We start from the raw sequence: 19955 nt of genomic DNA, 5'->3' as shown, positions 1-19955 counted from the left end.
AGAAAAACTTGTCACTGAGAGGTTATAATTTTATCAAAAGTTCTTTTAAACCTAAAATTTCAATCAACCTGCACATAATAGACGTAATCTATATAGGTATCTTTATAAACATTTTCCAACCACTTTTATTAAAAATTATTCAAATCTTCATCAACCAGACACGGAACAGATTTGTGTTGAAAAATGTGACGTCACAATGGTTCAAATGCTCTTAAGTAGCAGTTGAGCTCCTTTGTGTCTCTTATTACTACCTGACTGGTATTAGCGCGAGCATTTGCACGCTCAAGAAGTTCTTCCCAGCTCCTCAAATCCATCTTTCAATTATGATGTGAAATAAATAAGCTGAATCAGAAAATTGAATAGCAATAAATAAACATTTTTAAATCGTATTTCAATTTCAAATTAACGTTAAATGAAAAACAAAATCAATATTGAAAACAATTAAAACTTTTTATTTTACAAGTAAATTTAATTTTATGAGATAAGCCAAATTAGCAGTGGAATTAAAAATAAAAGTATGTCTTACTGAAGCCAAAGTCTAAATCGTTTTCAAATTCAGTAACAGTATCAATTTCAAATAGCATTGAAATTTAGAATAATAATTTTTTTAATTTAAATCAGTTACCTATTTTATGAAACCATTGGGTCCTGTTTGTAGTAAAATAAAATTTTTACAAACAAAACTTAAATAATGAAATTAATGAAATAAAAAAATATCCATTAATAAAATATTTAGATTTCGCGCATGTCAATTTGTAGGATGATAGCGAAGCACCAAAGTAATTTTCTTTCCATTTTCATTATGATATCGATGCTCGGTACAAAAAGGCTGAACGTCGCTTCGCTTCGAGAAACCAAAACGAATTTTATTTATTTATTTCTTAGCTAGACAGTAAACGAACATGACACAAATTTATATGACTTAATTCATAAATGGATCCATTAAAGTATACGTATATAGAATCTCGCAACTGAAGAGGGAAAGAGAGACGCTAATAAATGATCGAGGTTAGCAACTGAATATGTACGTAATTTATAACAGTAGCAGTAGTAGTAATAATAAATCGATCAAAAGGTGTGTATCGCGCTATAATTATGTTGAATTTTTAAAAGCAAAACTGTCACACTTTAAATCTAAGAAGAAGTAAACAGACGCGCAAACGGCTGAGTTTTAAATCGTAAGAAAGTTGTTGCTATAATATAAGCATTCATAATGTTAAATAATGTTGGTAAACATGCGAACAAATGAATTTGAAAGAAACAAAATGAAAAAAGTGAAACTCATGATACGCACATTATGCTGGAGTGAGTGATATGCGTGGAAATTATGTTTTATAAGTCGTAATAAGTTTGTGCGCGTTTTAAAAGTATTGGTCAATCGAAGAGTCGAATTAGCCAAATATGACAAAGATGTTAGCAGTTCGCGTTACGTTTCAATCTACTCTCCGTTAGCTTTAGGCTAGATGAAGCTCCGCATTATGAGATAAAGAATAAAATTTAATACACTCCCGCCAGATTGTAAATAAATCCAGTGTCAAGCACAAATCGCAAAAGCAGCGAAATTGTCAAATTTAAAAGGAGCTAAACTCTGACATACTCACTTCTATTGATAATTTAAGAATTATAGTTTAACTTACATTTAATAATGCGAATGTATCTCTGTTATAAAAAGTCAGTCACTAATGTTACTCTCTCGCGATCGCAAAGACACTCTTAAAAAGGAAGAAAAAATTAAGTAAGAGCTCTGGTGCTAGAATGGTAAAATGACCGAAAATATATGTAAAAGCATATAAAAATATAAAAATTGGAATTTTAACTATTGTAGATTTTATGTAATTTGGAGATTTGCTGGGCGATTGCGAGAGACCAAAAAATTGCGATTAGCTCTTACCTCCTGTATATTATAAAATGTAACTATAATTTATATAACTCATTACTCGATCATATTTGTCGTTAGGCTATTAAACTTTAGTGTGTAGCATAAAACAAGCTCAAATTAGGCAATTAATCGCCCCTGCAGAGCTATTTTTATTGTAATATTGTCACAAGCACAAGATTTTTTAGAATTTTTTTTATAGTTATCTTGCGACTGGCCTACACTGTTTATAGTTTTTGTAGATATTTATGTAAACTTTTTTTATATCCACTTTCGTCATTGTGTAAAATAATACTTTTTGTAAAACTCTAGTATGAACAACTGGCAATGAATTTTAGCAAATAAAAATATGTAAAATTATTGAAAAATTGTCAAAAGTCGTTTGCCCATCAAAAGTTTTCTTCTATTTGACATTTTTTTGTTAATAACGTTTTCTGTTTATCTACGAAAGTTTTCACAATGAAATTTTTACAATGAAAATTGAATTCTATTTGAAAATAAAATTTGATAGGAAACGCAGTTTGAAGATGCAAACAACTTTTTACTATTTTTATGAGTGAGATATTTGTGATTGTTTGTTTTTTGTTTTTTGATTTATATAAAAACGATATTTGATAAGTTTGTAAGTTAAGAGATTGAAATGAATTTTTGAAATGCAGGGGTTGATAATTGCATAAAAGAATTTTGAACCTCATACTACCGATGGTAATTTTACATTGTAAAGTCTATATAAATACAATATCAATGTAAAATATTTAATGACACGCACCTTACAATATATGATAAAGAAACTTTTAAACGATTAGGTGAATACATAACTACGTAATGACACATCTTTCGAACAACATATCTTAGCATATGAGACAAGTTGCTGCTCAATATCATATCTAAAGAAAATTAACTGTCCAATATTTGAATTCGATTAGAAGATTGTTTCAAATTTTAAAATTTAAAAATTTTTATGTATAAAGCATTTGTGTTAAATAATTCTCTCACTGATAAGTTTCTCTGCTTTAGTATTTATTAAACGTAACAAATTTCGAGATTTCAATAACAAATTTCTGTTGCAGAGGATGCGGATGATAAAAAGAGGATTAAGGAGAAGATTATTTTTTCAATAGATGTTAATAAGAGATATTGTGAATTCCAAAGAAATTACTTATGAGTTGGGCAGCATCTTGTTGTATTTTGAACTATTAAAATAAAGAGATGTTCCATGACATTTGAGTGTTATAATGTAGAATACTTGTGTGTATGAAGTATTGAGTGAAAAAAGTTATGATCGAATATATGAGTCAGAAGCATAGTCTTTAATCTTAAAATTGCATTGAAGACGAAAGTAATAGCTATGCCATTGATTATGTTTCTTGCAGTGTAAATGAATGCAAATGAACAATATCTATAATAAAATGGATAAAAATAAGGTCCAGTTTTATTATCACTGCGAACGCCCGTTAATGGATCTTTGAAATAAATATGGATAAATATGGATATTTGCACACAAGAAATGTTTAATTGATAATTAATAATTGATAAATGAAAAATAAAACGGTGAATATTATATGAATCGAAATTTTGATGCAAGTACTGACAGAAATGTCAAGTGTCTCCGGGAATACCTTCATCAATATTTGATTTGATCATATTCTCTAAGTCTGGACCAGTTGATAGGTTCTTATTACATACTCTCATAGTGAGTTCTTATGGCGTATTTTCTCTGTATATTGTCAATGTTTATTATTAAATATTTTTCAAATAACTCGACTGTCTTCATTTTTTAAAGAAAAATAAAGAGTACTTTATTTCTCATCAGCATATTAATTAACAATTTAAGAATATTTTTAGGAATAAGGATAATATAATATTTTTAAATATATGTGATCTGGTAAGGTAAGATGTGTTTTTTTTTATTGCAATAAACTCCGAACATCTAGATGTTCGGAAAACTTCATTAGTTTTTTTTCAAATGTACTGCAAAGATGAACGTAATTAGCTAAAAAAACGTTAAAAAACATTAGTACAAAAGAAATTGGTCGGATTTGCAGCTAGAGCAAGGGAGAGAAAACATATAATTTTAATTGTCTGACTCTCTTACTCTCATGTGTTACGTGCAAGCAGGCGGCAGCCACCGAGCTGTGTCTGAGCCTACAAAACCCCCAAATAATAAATTTCAGGCAAATTCAAAAAATGTTTTAATTTTGTCCGCCATTTTGAATTTTTAAATCTGATGCCAGATTCGTTTTTAAAAATGGCAAAAATACCCGAGTAATGAATTTCAGACAAATACAAACAATTCTTAATTTTTGTCTTCCATATTGGATCCGCTATTTTGAATTTAAAAAATCTGATGCCAGATTCATAATCAGCGACTCCAAAAACGCCCGAGTAACGTGTTTAAACCATTAAATGTGATTTTTAACGTAATTATAGTAACTGATTTTGGTTTCGATAAGGAAAACGATTGTGAGAATGATGAATAAAAACAATAGTTGATAGCTTACCATCCTCGAAGTAACACAATTTTAACTTTGTCTGTCTATTTTAATTGATTGCTTTCATCTTAAATAAATTTATATATTTTTACTGTTACTTCTTTTCTCATGTTTATTGTATTTTAACATCCTACAGAACATATTGTGACGATAAATGAATGTTTTAATTTAAAATTCAATTTAATATTATAAGAGATTTTGTAATAATAATGTATTTACAATTATATAAACAACTATTTCATTTCATTCTCCATCTAAATTGACGATAACCGGACAATCCTCTTCACCCTCTTCTTGTAAATTTGAAAAATCCCACGTAAATTTACTAGAAATTCTGTCTCGCATTCGAACTGCTTCAGATTTCAATCTTACATCAACATCGGTATTTGCTTCTATGTTTGAAAAAAGGAGACGAAGATTGTGATATACAAAATTATTACTGGCAACTATGTCATATAACACTTCCTCTGGAATCCATATAAGCTGAACTTCCAATGTTCTGAGAAATTCGGTGTAGATTTGACGACGTACAGAAATTGCACAATCGGCACGACATATTAAAGATACTAGTAGTTTCCAATGTTCAAAAGCATCTAAACTTTGACCGACGAGGAAACAAACAAATGCCAGTTGTAGTTCTCCAATCACTTCAATAGGACTGAAATAATTTCATTTTATTTACGTGTTATAATTTATTTAAATATATTAAATAGATATGGGGAAATCTCACGAATTTTTTGTTTAAGAAACATATTTTTAATAAAAGCACACTTTTTTATCATGAATTATCATTTGATGACTTAGCTTAGTTTCTAATAGCTACTAGATTGCAACATAGTATATATGAGCGATTCCACGTCAAGTGATAAAGGTAGAGAAAATTTTTTAACCAATCGTGCCTAAACTTGGGGCTTTTGTAGTACTAATAGATAGTAATTTTTTGTGAAAATATTTTTTCAATTAGTCCAATATTTTCCAAGGGGGAGGGTGTGAAAGTTTGGGGTTTTACGGTACAATGCTTATTTTGATAATTTTTTACTCTTAAGCAATTAAATAAAAAACTTTGTCAGGGTACAGTTTCGATAGATTTTTTCATGCTCTTTCGATTGGCAGTGTGTATACTGAAAAACAGAGTTTTCTACTGACCGGAGCGCAAAACCGGGCCCCGCGACAGTCCGCAGCGCTCCAGTCAGAAGAAAACTCTTTTTTCTACCACACGCAAAAAAGTTAGCACATAATATGAAAGTATATTGAAAGTACTTTACATTATGTAGTAATAAATTTTTTAATATTTATAAACTTTTTAGAAAAGTGTAAATAAAATGTAGTGACTTTTGACATTTTATAGTTAAGTTTTAAAATCAATTTTTATCTATTATTTTGGATATGTATATTATATATTATATATATTTATATATAAAATATATATTATAATAAAAAAAAATAAAAAAAATAAAAAATAAAAAAATAAAAAAAAAATAATAATAATAATAATATTATATATATATATTATAATATTATTATAATATTATAATAATAATATTTATAATAATATAAAAATATAAAAATTAAATATATATTATTATATATTATATATATTTTTATGTATATTATATGTATATTTTATTATATTTTATGTTTACATAATAATCTATTTATACAAGTAAATTAGCTCATTTTTAACAAATATCAATCAAGAAATTTGTATTATCTAAATTATTTCCATGATTTTTTATTAAATTTTCAGAACTGTCAATCTAACCTTTTTACTGTGCAACTCAACTTAAAAATTAAAATTCTAAGTTTAATTCAAAAAATTTTATAAAAGAATTCTCAAAAATGAATTCTATGGATATTAAACATCATTTTTACAAATTATGAGATTTTTTTAAAAATAGGCCGCAACGGCTTCAGGTGAAATATAATGGACTGACCCAAAGATTCTAAACAATTTTGGAAAGTTGTGAATCCCTATCGCCCTTATAAGAAAGGTAACGCTATCGACCCTGAAAACTACAGACCCATCTTGTTTCTTGGTCCAATGAATTGGGTCTGATTCCCGAATCTCAATCCGAGTTTAGAAAGGGCCGAAGCTGCACCGAAAATTTGTTCACTTTATCAGCTAGTAAAAGTATGATTTCATTGTATGCCCTTTCGGGCCTTTACAATCTCCTCAACATCACTACTAGACTTTTCTAACTCACAAACTCTTTGGGGTCTTTACTTTTGCGGCTGCAGCCGACTTAGGTTAAGAGTACTCGCATTCGCCTGGACATTTGGCCAGGGGAGAGGAAAACTGCAGAAAACCCACTTCCCGAGTACAACCGGTTTATTGACGTCGAGTCATGAATGTACATTTGGATATCCATCACAGATTCACAAACATAGCCTCGGCGTCAAACCTCCCGTTTGATATATCTCGATCAGTGAAAAACACCGAAACTGTGGCGATTCACAGAGGGTCACCCATCCAGGCACTAACCGCGCTCAAATGATGCTTAACCTCCGTGGTCGCAAGCCACGGGATTCCGCCAACCGAGCTATACCATCGGTACACTTTATTAGCTAGTATACAGATTCATTTGCAAAAGCCGAGAGCCGTAGTATATGCATTATTTGTGGATTTCAAGGGGGCTTTTCCATCGGTGTCGCACCATCTTTGGTTATACAAATCATGTTAAAGTCACACAAGGAGTACTCCAGGGTGAAGTCCTCAGTTCGTACGAATTTTTGCTTTTTATATCTGACATGGAAGCTCATTTTGTTAACTGTGGGTGCAGAGGTATCTCAGTTGATAACATGTTGGATATTTTGCTACTTGGATTTGCTGATGATTATGTATTTCTATATGATACTCCAATGGAGTTGAATAGAAAACTGGAGGCATTGCACTCCTACTGCGAGCTTATAATAAATCGAGTGTCAATGTTAAAGAAACTAAGGTGCTAATTTTTCACGAGATCGGGAAATTCTTCTGCTAGAAGATTTAAATCTTTTAAATTCGGTGATGAGCGTATTGAGGTGGTCAATGAGTATGTGTACTTGGGTATCCCGTTTGACAGTTTTTGTTCATTTTCGTCTGCGGCTAAAAAAGCATCCGGAGCGGCTAATATTGCAATTGGTTCTATTTTGAGGGTCATCCAGTCTACCAAGGCCGACTCATGGAGCGCTTATGCCAGATTGTTTGAGAGTATGCCCCTAAATGTTTTATTTTATGGTGCCCAAGTTTGGGCTTTAAAACATTTAGATTGTCTAGAGAAGATCCAGCAATCTTTTTATAAGCATAACTTTTGTTTCCACCCACTTGTTCTTCTGGTTATGCAGTTAGATTAGAAACTGGAATAATGCATTTATCCTTCTTTGTCCTCAAAAGAGTAATGACCTGGTTAACAAAAATCTTTAATATGGAATTTTCGCGGTACCCTAGGCGTTGTTTTGAGAGGCTGAGGGAGTTGGCATTAAAAAATTAAAATTGTAAATTTAACTGGTTTGCCCAAACACGGTATTTTTTTGAAGTTTGTAACCAGGTGGACAGGTGGAGAAGTTTAAACTTTAATAAACCTGATTTTGAGAGTGGATGGATGCCAATTATTTCGTCAAATGATCGCGCAACGATTAATTTTTTTTAAAGATTTTTCGAATTTTTAATACTTAAGTTTAATTGTAACTATTTAATGCTCATATCTTGAAACTCCTCTTGTATTTACTTTATGTAATAAGACAAGTGTAATAAATATACTTAAATATTAAATATAAAAAATAATAATCAAAGTTGACCCTGTCAAAAAAAAAATTTATCGATTTCACATTTATACTCGAATATTAATTTAAAAAAATATTATTTTATTAAAAAATACTGATGCTTTTAAAATTTTTGTCTGTTGATTACGAATCTAAAGTCAAACTATAAGAATTCAAAATCGTGTTCCTATCCAATATGGAGTATCTACTATGACACTAAAGTTTTGCAAAAATTGAACAAATTCACTTGAAATTCGTTACTCGGAGGTTTTTGGGGTCAGTAATTACGAATTTGATGTAAAATTCCAAAAATTTTAAATAGCGGATCCCATATGGTAGACAAGTTTTGTAAAAATTCATCGAATTCAATTAACCCATTAAAGCTCGTTACTTGGGGGTAACAACTGATCCCCCATATGTTGTTCGCTATTTTGAATTTCTGAAATCTAGCATAAAATTCGCAATTAGCGACACCAAAAAGCCTTGTGTAACGAGTTTCAAGTGAATCCGATAAATTGTTGCAAAATTTGAATCTTAAATAAGATCTGCCATTTCGAATTCTTACAGTTTGTCTTTAGATTCATAATAATCAGCTGCTAATAATCTTAAAAGAACATTTAGTATTTTTTTAAAATTAATATTCGAGTATAACTGTGAAATCGATAAATATTTTTTATTGGACTTGGTCAACTTTGACCCCCTATATTTCCTAAATGGGGCACATAGTCCCCTTAAAATTTTTCAGAGATTATTGAGTCATTATAAGTGACCATTTAAAGTCGCACTTTAATGATTTGAATTGTTTCGGTGATATTCTGTACACAAAAAATTGTAATAAATCTACAAAATACATTTATTTATAAAAATTAATTTTAGTATCAATTTGCATTACGATTCTGCACATACTTTAAATTTAAATATACAAAAATTAAATTATTTAACCTTAAAAATCTCGTTAAAAGTCGATTTTCTTAAAAACGGCTCGATGAAAGATTTTGTTTTTTTTGTAAAACATTTTGAAAAGTGTCCAGATTTATTGAATCTGGACACTAAAATATATGGAAAGACATTTATAGTGTGAGCTTTTGAAAATGCTTACTGCCAATCGAAAGGGCATGAAAAAATCTTTCGAAACTGAACCTTGACAAATTTTTTTGTTTAAATGTTTAAACGGAAAAAATTTAAAAAAAAGCATTGTACCGTAAGACCCCTTGATCTCTTGACATGGAATCGCACATATACATATGTATATATTATTTATATATTAACTGTTCATTATGTAAAAGTATCAAGCATCACCAAATCAAGTATAAACTTCGGCAAAAAACGCAAGACAGCAACGTTCGCTTTTAGAATGGAACACTCTATAAAGAATTAGTAAAAATATTGTCAAATTTGAATTAGTGACTGACTTTTTGCTTTCGAATTAGTAAATTTTACAAATAAATAGTCATTTCCACAAATTTATTAGTAAACTTTACTAATTCAAAAGCAAAAAGTCATTCACTAATTCAAATTTAGAGACCATGTCTATACTACTTTAGCATTATTTTTTTCTTAGTATATACCCAGATAGCACAATACTTTGTAGGAACTTAGCAGGAAACTATCCGCGTTAAGTTCCGAACTTAACGCGGTTAATGTAGGAAATTATTTGCTGATTAAGAATTTTAATTAAGGAAGATTTCGACTATATCAGCAATTAGTGACATCTATTAGACGTCAATTGAACTCTTTGGTTTAGAGTCAGGTGTTATTCTTAAGATAATTATTCCGATATGGTTGTCGGTAAATAATTATATTTTTGAATTTAATTTTTGATCTGAAGAAATAAGCTGCGTGAACGACTAACTGCACTGTGCATCTGTGAGGACTCGAACCCCAGTTAATAGCTGCCTTTCGCGGGACTAACGCCTACCAATGCACCATGCCAACACAGCCTGGACGTTCACGCTTCTTATAATCTCAGATCAAGCCCATACACTAGTCGAAGAGCTGTATAGTTAATGTAGGAAATTATTTGCTGATTAAGAATTTTAATTAAGGAAGGAAGCAAATAATTTCCTACATTAACTATACAGCTCTTCGACTAGTGTATGGGCTTGATCTGAGATTATAAGAAGCGTGAACGTCCAGGCTGTGTTGGCATGGTGCATTGGTAGGCGTTAGTCCCGCGAAAGGCAGCTATTAACTGGGGTTCGAGTCCTCACAGATGCACAGTGCAGTCGTTCACGCAGCTTATTTTTTCAGATCAAAAATTAAATTCAAAAATATAATTATTTACCGACAACCATATCGGAATAATTATCTTAAGAATAACACCTGACTCTAAACCAAAGAGTTCAATTGACGTCTAATAGATGTCACTAATTGCTGATATAGTCGAAATCTTCCTTAATTAACGCGGTTAAGTTCCTGCTAAGTTCCCTGAACTTTTAAATGTCCTCCGGTTTAAACTTAACGGTGTTAGCTTCCTGGAAATTATCGATATAAATTTGCTGAAAAATTGCAATGTATATTTTGTGAAAAATAGAAATTTAAGTTTAAAGAAAGTTTTCTGTGTAACTTTCCATAAAACTAGCTCTACTAAGTTCCCTAAAAAATGATAAGCAATTTTCCCCAAAAATAGAAATGTAAGTTTTCAGGAAACGTAATTGATTAAGTTAAAGAATATAATATATGCTATTATATAATTATAAAATTTTACACTTGGAAAATTAATATGTATTTATTACTTATTAATACAATAACAATAATAATAATAATAATAATAATAATGAATTTATTATAATTATTTTTTTGTTGACAAAATTAATTATTACCTAATAATAAACACCATTATTAATTTCAATGGAAAAATAATTTTAAAAAATTATTTTACAACTTGCTCTTATCTATTTAATTTATTACTACCTGAATTAAGTTTATATTTCTAAAAACAATTTATTGCGAAACAAATGTTTTTTTAAAATAAAATTTGGGGGAAGTGGGAATTGAACCCTAGTTTGCAGAACAGAAATCGAGAACCTAACCACTAACCTAAACGACCATATAAATACAGGAAACAAAAATCTTCCACGCTTGATGCGCATACCAAGCAGATTGCGCGGGAAAATTTGAAAATGATTTCATTCAATGTAACACGAATAACTTTGTATATAGTTACTTAATATTTATTATATGATTTGTTAATTAAAACTTCATAATATAAATTAATTTTAAAACATTTCTATAAACAAAATTAGAAAATAATAATTTATTATCTTTACATTTTCTTTAAATACACATTTTTTTCTGTAGAAATTTTTTCAAAAAAAAGTTTGAAAATTTATTTATTTAAATTTATATCTTTTACGAGGAATAAAATTAAATAATAATAATATAAATAATTAAATTAAATAATTGTTACTAAATATTATTGGTTAATTAAAACTTCATAAATTAATTTAAATAATTTAATTAACTATAAATAAATTAATTTAATTGAATAATTATTTATCTAATTATTAATTCATTTTTAATATAAAACTAATAATAATTATTATACAATTAATTATATTAAATTAATAAATTAAATTAATTTTAAATTAAAACAATACTAAATTAAAATACTATTTTAAATTTATAATTATGCAAATTACAAAACTTTTTATTTTCAAATATTGACTTTAATTTCAGTAATTTCACATTAAAAATTTAAAAGAATTCACTTACCTAATAAGTAATTAATTATTATTATTTATCATTTTCAAAAATTGTAATAAAATTACTGTAAAGAATTTCGATTTTTTAAATTTTAATTATATTCATTTAAAATTTGTTCACTGCAATAATATGACTAAACTAAATAAATTTAATTTTAGGGTGGTCACAAGTTTCAGTTTCATCTGGCAAAATTCTTTTTACAGAAAAATATGAAAGTTTATGGAAAATGAGTAAAATTGATGAATTTTAATGATTTCTGAAAATTAGAATTATAACCCTTCCTGAAGTGAATCATTTTCTACAATCTTTAACTAAACTTCATCTCTAAATAAATTATTTTTTATATAATGTTCCGAAAGTTCTTCTAGAATTTAAATCTAAATACAAGAACTCAATTTTTTATGATAATTGGAACTGTCCATGTTTTTATATTAAATTATAAAGCTACAATATTTTCAAAAAATTGTAATAAAGAAATTCTTGGGTCAAAATTCGTGAAGTGGGCAACTAATTTTCAGTTGGTCAATATTTCAAACAGAAAAACATAAATTTCATGAAAAATATTGACCAACTGAAAATTAGTTGCCCACTTCACGAATTTTGACCCAAGAATTTCTTTATTACAATTTTTTGAAAATATTGTAGCTTTATAATTTAATATAAAAACATGGACAGTTCCAAATATCATAACAAATTGAGTTCTTGTATTTAGATTTAAATTCTAGAAGAACTTTCGGAACATTATATAAAAAATAATTTATTTACAGATGAAGTTTAATTAAAGACTATCAGAGCTACGCGCGCTAAAGCGCGCGCGATATTTCTACTTTTGTCTTATTATACTTAAGACCTTATTTCATTGTGTGTATATAAAAATGTTTTTTTGAAGAATTTTAAAAAAACATAAAACACGAAAACCAAAAATTAAATTTAACATACTGAGCAGTTTCACGACATAAATATAATATTTTTTTATTTTTATAATTATTTCCTTAAATTGTCAGTTTTTAGTTTAGTCAAGCGATAGAAAAACTTTATATAAATTCATCACACATTAGAAGAATTATTTTATTGAAGTATTCTTCCTTCTTTGTCAAAAGATTGACACCGAGATTTATTGATAGTCATGATATAAGCCGCGGTATAAGCTTAGGGGCCGTCCATAAACCACGAGGACAATTTTTCACCAATGTTTGACCACCCCCCATCCAATAAAGAACAAAAATTTTTACTTTATGCAATTGACCTTAAATTTGTCACTCGGTGGTTTCTAGGGTCGCTGATTACGAACAGATGTAAGTTTTCATAAATTTAAAATGGCGGAATTTTCTTTTTAATTTATGCAATTGACTTTAATTTTGTTACTCGGGAGTTCTTATACCAGTCAGGTAGGTGTAAATGTCCTAGGAGCGCTCACTGACAATTGACTTCTGTTTTAGCACTTGCACCGACTCACAACCAGCGAGCGTGGATAGAAATTTTTTTAAATTTCTCTTCCTCATATTTATATTAGCCACTTTGAATTTTTGAAAACAAACATCGTATTCGTAATCATCTTCCTTAAAAACCACCGAGCCACAAAATTAAGATCAATTGCATAAAGTAAAAATTTTGTTCCATATTGGATCCGCCATTTTAACTTATTGGAAACTAAAATCGAGTTCGTAATCAGCATAATCAAAATTTAAAAATTAAAAAAGTTTACTGATTTTAAATTTTTTCGTTGGCCATTTTGGAACCACTATTTTGAATTTTTAAATTTTGACTAAAGATTTGGATTTAGAAACCTCAAAATCCCCCGAACCAGCATTTTAAGCGACCCCAAAACTTTAGAATATTCATTGATATTCATATTTCATTTATTACCGAATTTTCATTTTAGATGCCACTATAGCGGTCATACACACTGGTGGCACGAATTATTTTTGCCTCTATAGACGTCATACACTGGGAAGGGGTTAAAGGGTAAAAAAATTATCAAACTTAAAAAAATGAATTTTTTTTGAGTTTTTGAAATTATAACCGCTATATTTAATTTTTGTGTTGAACGAAATTCTTTTTTACACAGGAATCGAAAAGAGGACACTCAATAAAATAAAATTTGATAAGAATTTTCTTTTTTCAGGCGTTAATGAGTTAATCACTAACATAATAAATGAACACTATAATTTGGTTAAAATCTTTATTTTTTAAAATTATTATAATATTATATTAACACCATAGTCAGAGAAATGTCGGGAAGAATTTTTTTTCATGGAAATTAAGAAAATTGAGACAATACATAAAAAACCACAATTTTTAGTAAAAACGTGCAAGTTATTTTGATAATGCGAAAAGTAACTATAAACAAATCATTCAAAAATTATTTTTGAATCATTTTTTAAGACATAATTTAATTTTTGAAATATATCTATAATAAAAATCTTTTTGAATAGTTGAAATTTTGTAAAATTTAATTGAAAAATAATTAATTTATTTTAAGTATTTTGTTACAATTTTTGAAAATTGTTTAAATTAAATTTAAAAATTAATGAAAATTGGCTTCTAATTTTTCAAAATTCAATAATAGAATTAGTAAAAAATATTAATAAAAATGATCAAATTCTTTGAGAATTTTAATTATTAACAGGACCATAATTTGTTAAAAATTTCAATAAGTCCAAAAAGTAAGTATTCAAAAATTTTTATTTACATTGTTCGAAGATAATTAAATCTTAAATAATCATTATTATTATTTTTTTTTATTTTTTATTTTTTTTTATTGTTTATACTCCTTCCCTATTGTCCTTACGCACTTCGACAAGAGTCCCCGAGAAATACTATTTATGGATTAAGGAGGAATGGGACACATATTAAAAAAAGTCAGAAACTTTTCAAATTTTGAGGATGAGTTTCTAATAATATTATAAAACAGCTCACAGAGTTTGAAAATTTTTGTCTGAATAGTTTAAAAGTTATAAATTTATTAATTTAACATTGTCTCTTATGGAAAATTCAAATACTCGGTTCTTATCAAACATAAAAATGATATTTCCAGAAGTCAACTTTTTTTGTCTTAAATATATATTGAAGTTCAATATCTCAGCTTTAATAAATAATTAAACTTTTATATACTTACAGACTAAATAACAAAGAAAATAATTTAAAAAGTAGAAAAACACAAGATTTTTGACATTTGCACATAATTATAAATTTAAAATAGTATTTTAATTTAGTATTGTTTTAATTTAAAATTAATTTAATTTATTAATTTAATATAATTAATTGTATAATAATTATTATTAGTTTTATATTAAAAATGAATTAATAATTAGATAAATAATTATTCAATTAAATTAATTTATTTATAGTTAATTAAATTATTTAAATTAATTTATGAAGTTTTAATTAACCAATAATATTTAGTAACAATTATTTAATTTAAATATTTATATTATTATTATTTAATTTTATTCTTCGTAAAAGATATAAATTTAAATAAATAAATTTTCAAACTTTTTTTTGAAAAAATTTCTACAGAAAAAAATGTGTATTTAAAAAAAATGTAAAGATAATAAATTAATTATTTTCTAATTTTGTTTATGGAAATGTTTTAAAATTAATTTATATTATGAAGTTTTAATTAACAAATCATATAATAAATATTAAGTAACTATATACAAAGTTATTCGTGTTACATTGAATGAAATCATTTTCAAATTTTCCCGCGCAATCTGATTGGTATGCGCATTGTAATGTATTAAAATTATGAATAACACAGCCACAAAAAAAAAAAGTTCTGATCTGTGGGTCTCACTATGTAGACTTTATGTTTTTTGGGTCGCTGAATCCGAATCCGAGGTCCATTTAACCTCATCAGATCAGGATTTTGACATAACCTCAAAAAACCAATATGGCGGACACATTTTTGAAAAGTTTATTGGATTCGCTTCAAATTCGTTACTCGGGGGTTTTTGGGGTCGCTGATTACGAATTTGAAGTCTGATTTCAAAAATTCAAAATGGCGGATCCAATATGGCGGACACGTTTTTGAAAAATTCATCGGATTCGCTTGAAATTCGTTACTCGGGGGTTTTCGGGGTCGCTGATTACGAATTTGAAGTCAGATTTCAAAAATTCAAAATGGCGGATCCAATATGTATGTGTCAGCCATATTGGATCCGCCATTTTGAATTTTGAAAAACCGACATCAGATTCGTAATCAGCGACCCCAAAAACCCCAGAGTAACGAATTTCAAGCGAATCCGATGAATTTTTCAAAAACGTGTCCGCCATATTGGATCCGCCATTTTGAATTTTTGAAATCAGACGTCAAATTCGTAATTAGCGACCCCAAAAACCCCCAAGTAACGAATTTGAAGCGAATCCAATAAACTTTTCAAAAATGTGTCCGCCATATTGGTTTTTTGAGGTTATGTCAAAATCCTGATCTGATGAGGTTAAATGGACCTCGGATTCGGATTCAGCGACCCAAAAAACATAAAGTCTACATAGTGAGACCCCCAGATCAGAACTTTTTTTTTGTGTGGCTGTGTAATAATTTAATTAATTAACAATAAAATTAAAGGTAAAATATTACACAAGAAAACTTCTAACCTTTAAAGTTTGGTAGTGGATCCCCTCCTTCCTACTTATTGTTCAAGTAGTGAGGTGAGAATCTCTACTGTTTGGAAATAGTGGATTTTAGGGTTTTGGAATTGTTGTGTAGATGCTAATAAAGTTGAATAAATTTACAAAATAATGAGAATATATTATAACTTCTAAACACTAATACAATTATCTAAATTTCCCTTATTTACTTTATCTTAAAGATTACAATCTTTATCTTCTTTTAAGTATGTGATTCTACACAATATCTATTTTCTGATGCGTAATGTGTTTATGTGCATGTATTGTGTTTTAGTGTGTAAAACAACTTAGCTCACCTTTGTCATATATATTTATATATTTTCCTTTAGTTTTATTTCCTTTAGTTAATATCCTTTGTTTTTTAACGCGCTTGCACTTTAATTAATATTTCACTTTTCATTTCATACTTTTGTCACTTTATTTTATAACCATTTATTTATTCACTTATTTTATTACTTCATCTTTATCTTGTGGTCTATTATTCAGACCTTCAATTTAATTAAACAAACAAGGGCTTCGTACAATAACTTTTTCTGGCACTATAGCCCTAACTCTCCGTCTTGGTCACGCCGAGACACACGGGCAAATGCCCAGATTTCCCTGTGTCAATCGATTTTATTAATCGACATTACAGTGTTGAAATTATACTTTAGTTTATTGCACCTGCTCGTTGGCAGGCGCTTTTCTGCAAGCTTGCAGTTTTAGGCAGTGGTGTGATCATGGTTCATTAACCTAGACACACTACTCCTTAAGTTTCACAATACATTGGTATCTGAAGCCTCATCCTTTTAATTAAAGTTAAATTCTTAATCTTTTTCAATGTAAATTTATAAAAATGTGAAATATAATTAACTGCAATAGTTGAGAGATATTATATTTTATTAATATTTAAAATCTTTTTAAACGAGATTATAACGAAAAGATGAACTAAGTATGTTTTGTTATTGTGTTTAACATGGATATTTGTATTTGTGTTAATATTTTCTTTTAAACATTATATTTATATTTTGTTATCACGAAGGGATATTTAGTGACGAAGTCGGTTCGTCACACGCATCAAGCGTGGAAGATTTTTGTTTCCTGTATTCAGATGGTCGTTTAGGTTAGTGGTTAGGTTCTCGATTTCTGTTCTGCAAACTAGGGTTCAATTCCCACTTCCCCCAAATTTTATTTTAAAAAAATATTTGTTTCGCAATAAATTGTTGTTAGAAATCTAAACTTAATTCAGGTAGTAATAAATTAAATAGATAAGAGCAAGTTGTAAAATAATTTTTTAAAATTATTTTTCCATTGAAATTAATAATGGTGTTTATTATTAATAATTAATTTTGTCAACAAAAAAATAATTATAATAAATTCATTATTATTATTATTGTTATTGTACACGGAGAAACTTTTTCTTCTAATATTGAATATATTTGGTTATCTTTATTCTAAAAGTACGTTAGAATGTGAGGATTTTTCGTGCATTGTGCTAATAATTTCAACATTAATACGAAAATATGATAAGTTCGTTATATATTAAGCAACCTTCGGTGTACAAAAATTACTATCTGCATTAGAAATAGTCTTATTTTTCTTTAGAAAAGAATAAAATGCTAGTTTTTGTTTGTGAAATAATACGGTAATTCTAACCTTTTTTCCACATATAGATAGAATATATAACAGACATTCTAACGTAACATACCAATTTTGGAAGGACTGCGGGCGGACTTAACCGATTTCGCCCGAGCATCACCGAGTCCATCACCTGACGTCGCGAACTAACCCTAATGTTTTCGAAGTTGAAATTCACACGTGTATGAAAGAAAAAAACCTTTTATTAATAAACGTGAATGTCTCCTCATGCCAAATTAAATTCAAGAACTGTTCCTCAATATAACATAATTTTTTTCACGACTTTTACTTATTTACATAATTTGATTAGTAAGTTATTTTAAAAAATGCTCTCTCTCGAAGGCACATATTTTTCCACTCGTTTAATATATAAGGACGATTCAGCTGTGTACTTCTAACGAATCGTGCGATCTTTCGGTTTCCGTGACCAATCGTCGTGTCTTTACTTGCGTGTGCGTGTGTGCGTTAATAATATAGGTTAGGTTCTTACGTCGTGTTAAATATATTTACCTACAGTTACAGTGACATACACTAATGCCATCTACCATCAGATCCAAGTATCACTATCGTCTCTATGAGTATCTATAGACAATTAATTTGTTGTGTTTCTTTTTAATTCATGGCTTTCCCAACTTTGCAAAAATTATTATTTTCTTTCTAAAACAACATACTAATTTTCGTTAGTTTCCTTATGAAGAACTGTAAAATATATACTGAATGAGTGTTTTTGATAGTCTCAATAGAAATTTCTATAACCTATGTCGTTTTTCCCTTGAATCTAACCTAACATACTAAAATGTCTCACCAGTTTTAAGAATTAGTGGTATTAAAAGTTTCTCCGTGTATTAATAAGTAATAAATACATATTAATTTTCCAAGTGTACAATTTTATAATTATATAATAGCATATATTATATTCTTTAACTTAATCAATTACGTTTCCTGAAAACTTACATTTCTATTTTTGGGGAAAATTGCTTATCATTTTTTAGGGAACTTAGTAGAGCTAGTTTTATGGAAAGTTACACAAAAAACTTTCTTTAAACTTAAATTTCTATTTTTCACAAAAGACCCTTGCGAAATCGTTTTACCAAATGTCTCCCCACGTGGGTATACATTTGGGATACATTTGGGAGACATTTGGTAAATTGCTTTATAATTCTGTTAAAAGACAGAATTTGATGAAAAAAACGATTGGAAATTGAAAAGGAACATTTGGAGAATGAAATTAAGCAAATATTTTTATAAAAAAAGCTTTGAATAATTAATAATTAACTGAAATGTGCAAAAATGTCATTGTGATTTTATAGCAAGGTTATTTTTCATAATTACTTATGAAAACGGTGTAAATAAAGGAAAAAATAGTGTATATTGTTAAAAAAACGTAAAAATATTAATTACATCTATTAATAAGACTAATTAAACAATAAAACTTGTAATTTAATTAAATGCAAATGGTAAAGTGATATTAAAGTAATATCTACTTTACCAACAACTTATTCTATTTCAGCATTAGAAAGACACTAGAAACAATCAAAAGTCCCTAACGGCAGATATCCCCGCGCGGCGTTTGGTTTGACGCAATATTCTACAGGGTGTTCTTTTTTTAATGATGGCAGAGAAATGCTACTTTTATATTAAAGTAACTTACGGTTATTATTTCTAATTGTAAAATAATTACCGTTTAAATTTTTTAATTATAGTCACCATCAATATTTTCTAAAAATTAAATATTCTCACCTTTTTTCCAGGGCATGTTCCGAATAGAAAAATTGCATTTAGGAAAAAGGAGGAATTTAAATATTATTTTTATTGGCCAAAAGTCTCTATCCTTTTTCTCTTTAAAAGTTAAAATAAACATTATATGGGGCATTCTCCGTCAGATTTTCACTCAA

The 19955-nt window shown here is 28.2% G+C and overlaps 1 protein-coding gene across 2 annotated transcripts in view; it reads right to left on the bottom strand.

The window, feature by feature from the left end:
- Nucleotides 1-1341: 1341 nt before the first annotated feature.
- The window catches only part of LOC122503421 (protein AAR2 homolog), a 105903-nt gene continuing 87289 nt past the window's right edge, over nucleotides 1342-19955 (bottom strand). For both annotated transcript variants that reach the window (XM_043613954.1, XM_043613953.1), the window contains exon 6: nucleotides 1342-5026. In XM_043613954.1, coding sequence (XP_043469889.1) covers nucleotides 4612-5026 — 415 coding nt within the window. In that variant the 3' untranslated portion in view covers nucleotides 1342-4611. The remainder of the gene's footprint in view (nucleotides 5027-19955) is intronic.

The sequence above is a fragment of the Leptopilina heterotoma genome, unplaced genomic scaffold, assembly GCF_015476425.1.
Source record: "Leptopilina heterotoma isolate Lh14 unplaced genomic scaffold, ASM1547642v1 Lhet_260, whole genome shotgun sequence".
NCBI classification, from domain to species: domain Eukaryota; kingdom Metazoa; phylum Arthropoda; class Insecta; order Hymenoptera; family Figitidae; genus Leptopilina; species Leptopilina heterotoma.
Note: the sequence above shows the minus strand (reverse complement) of the source record. Positions and strands in the feature narration are given on the sequence as shown.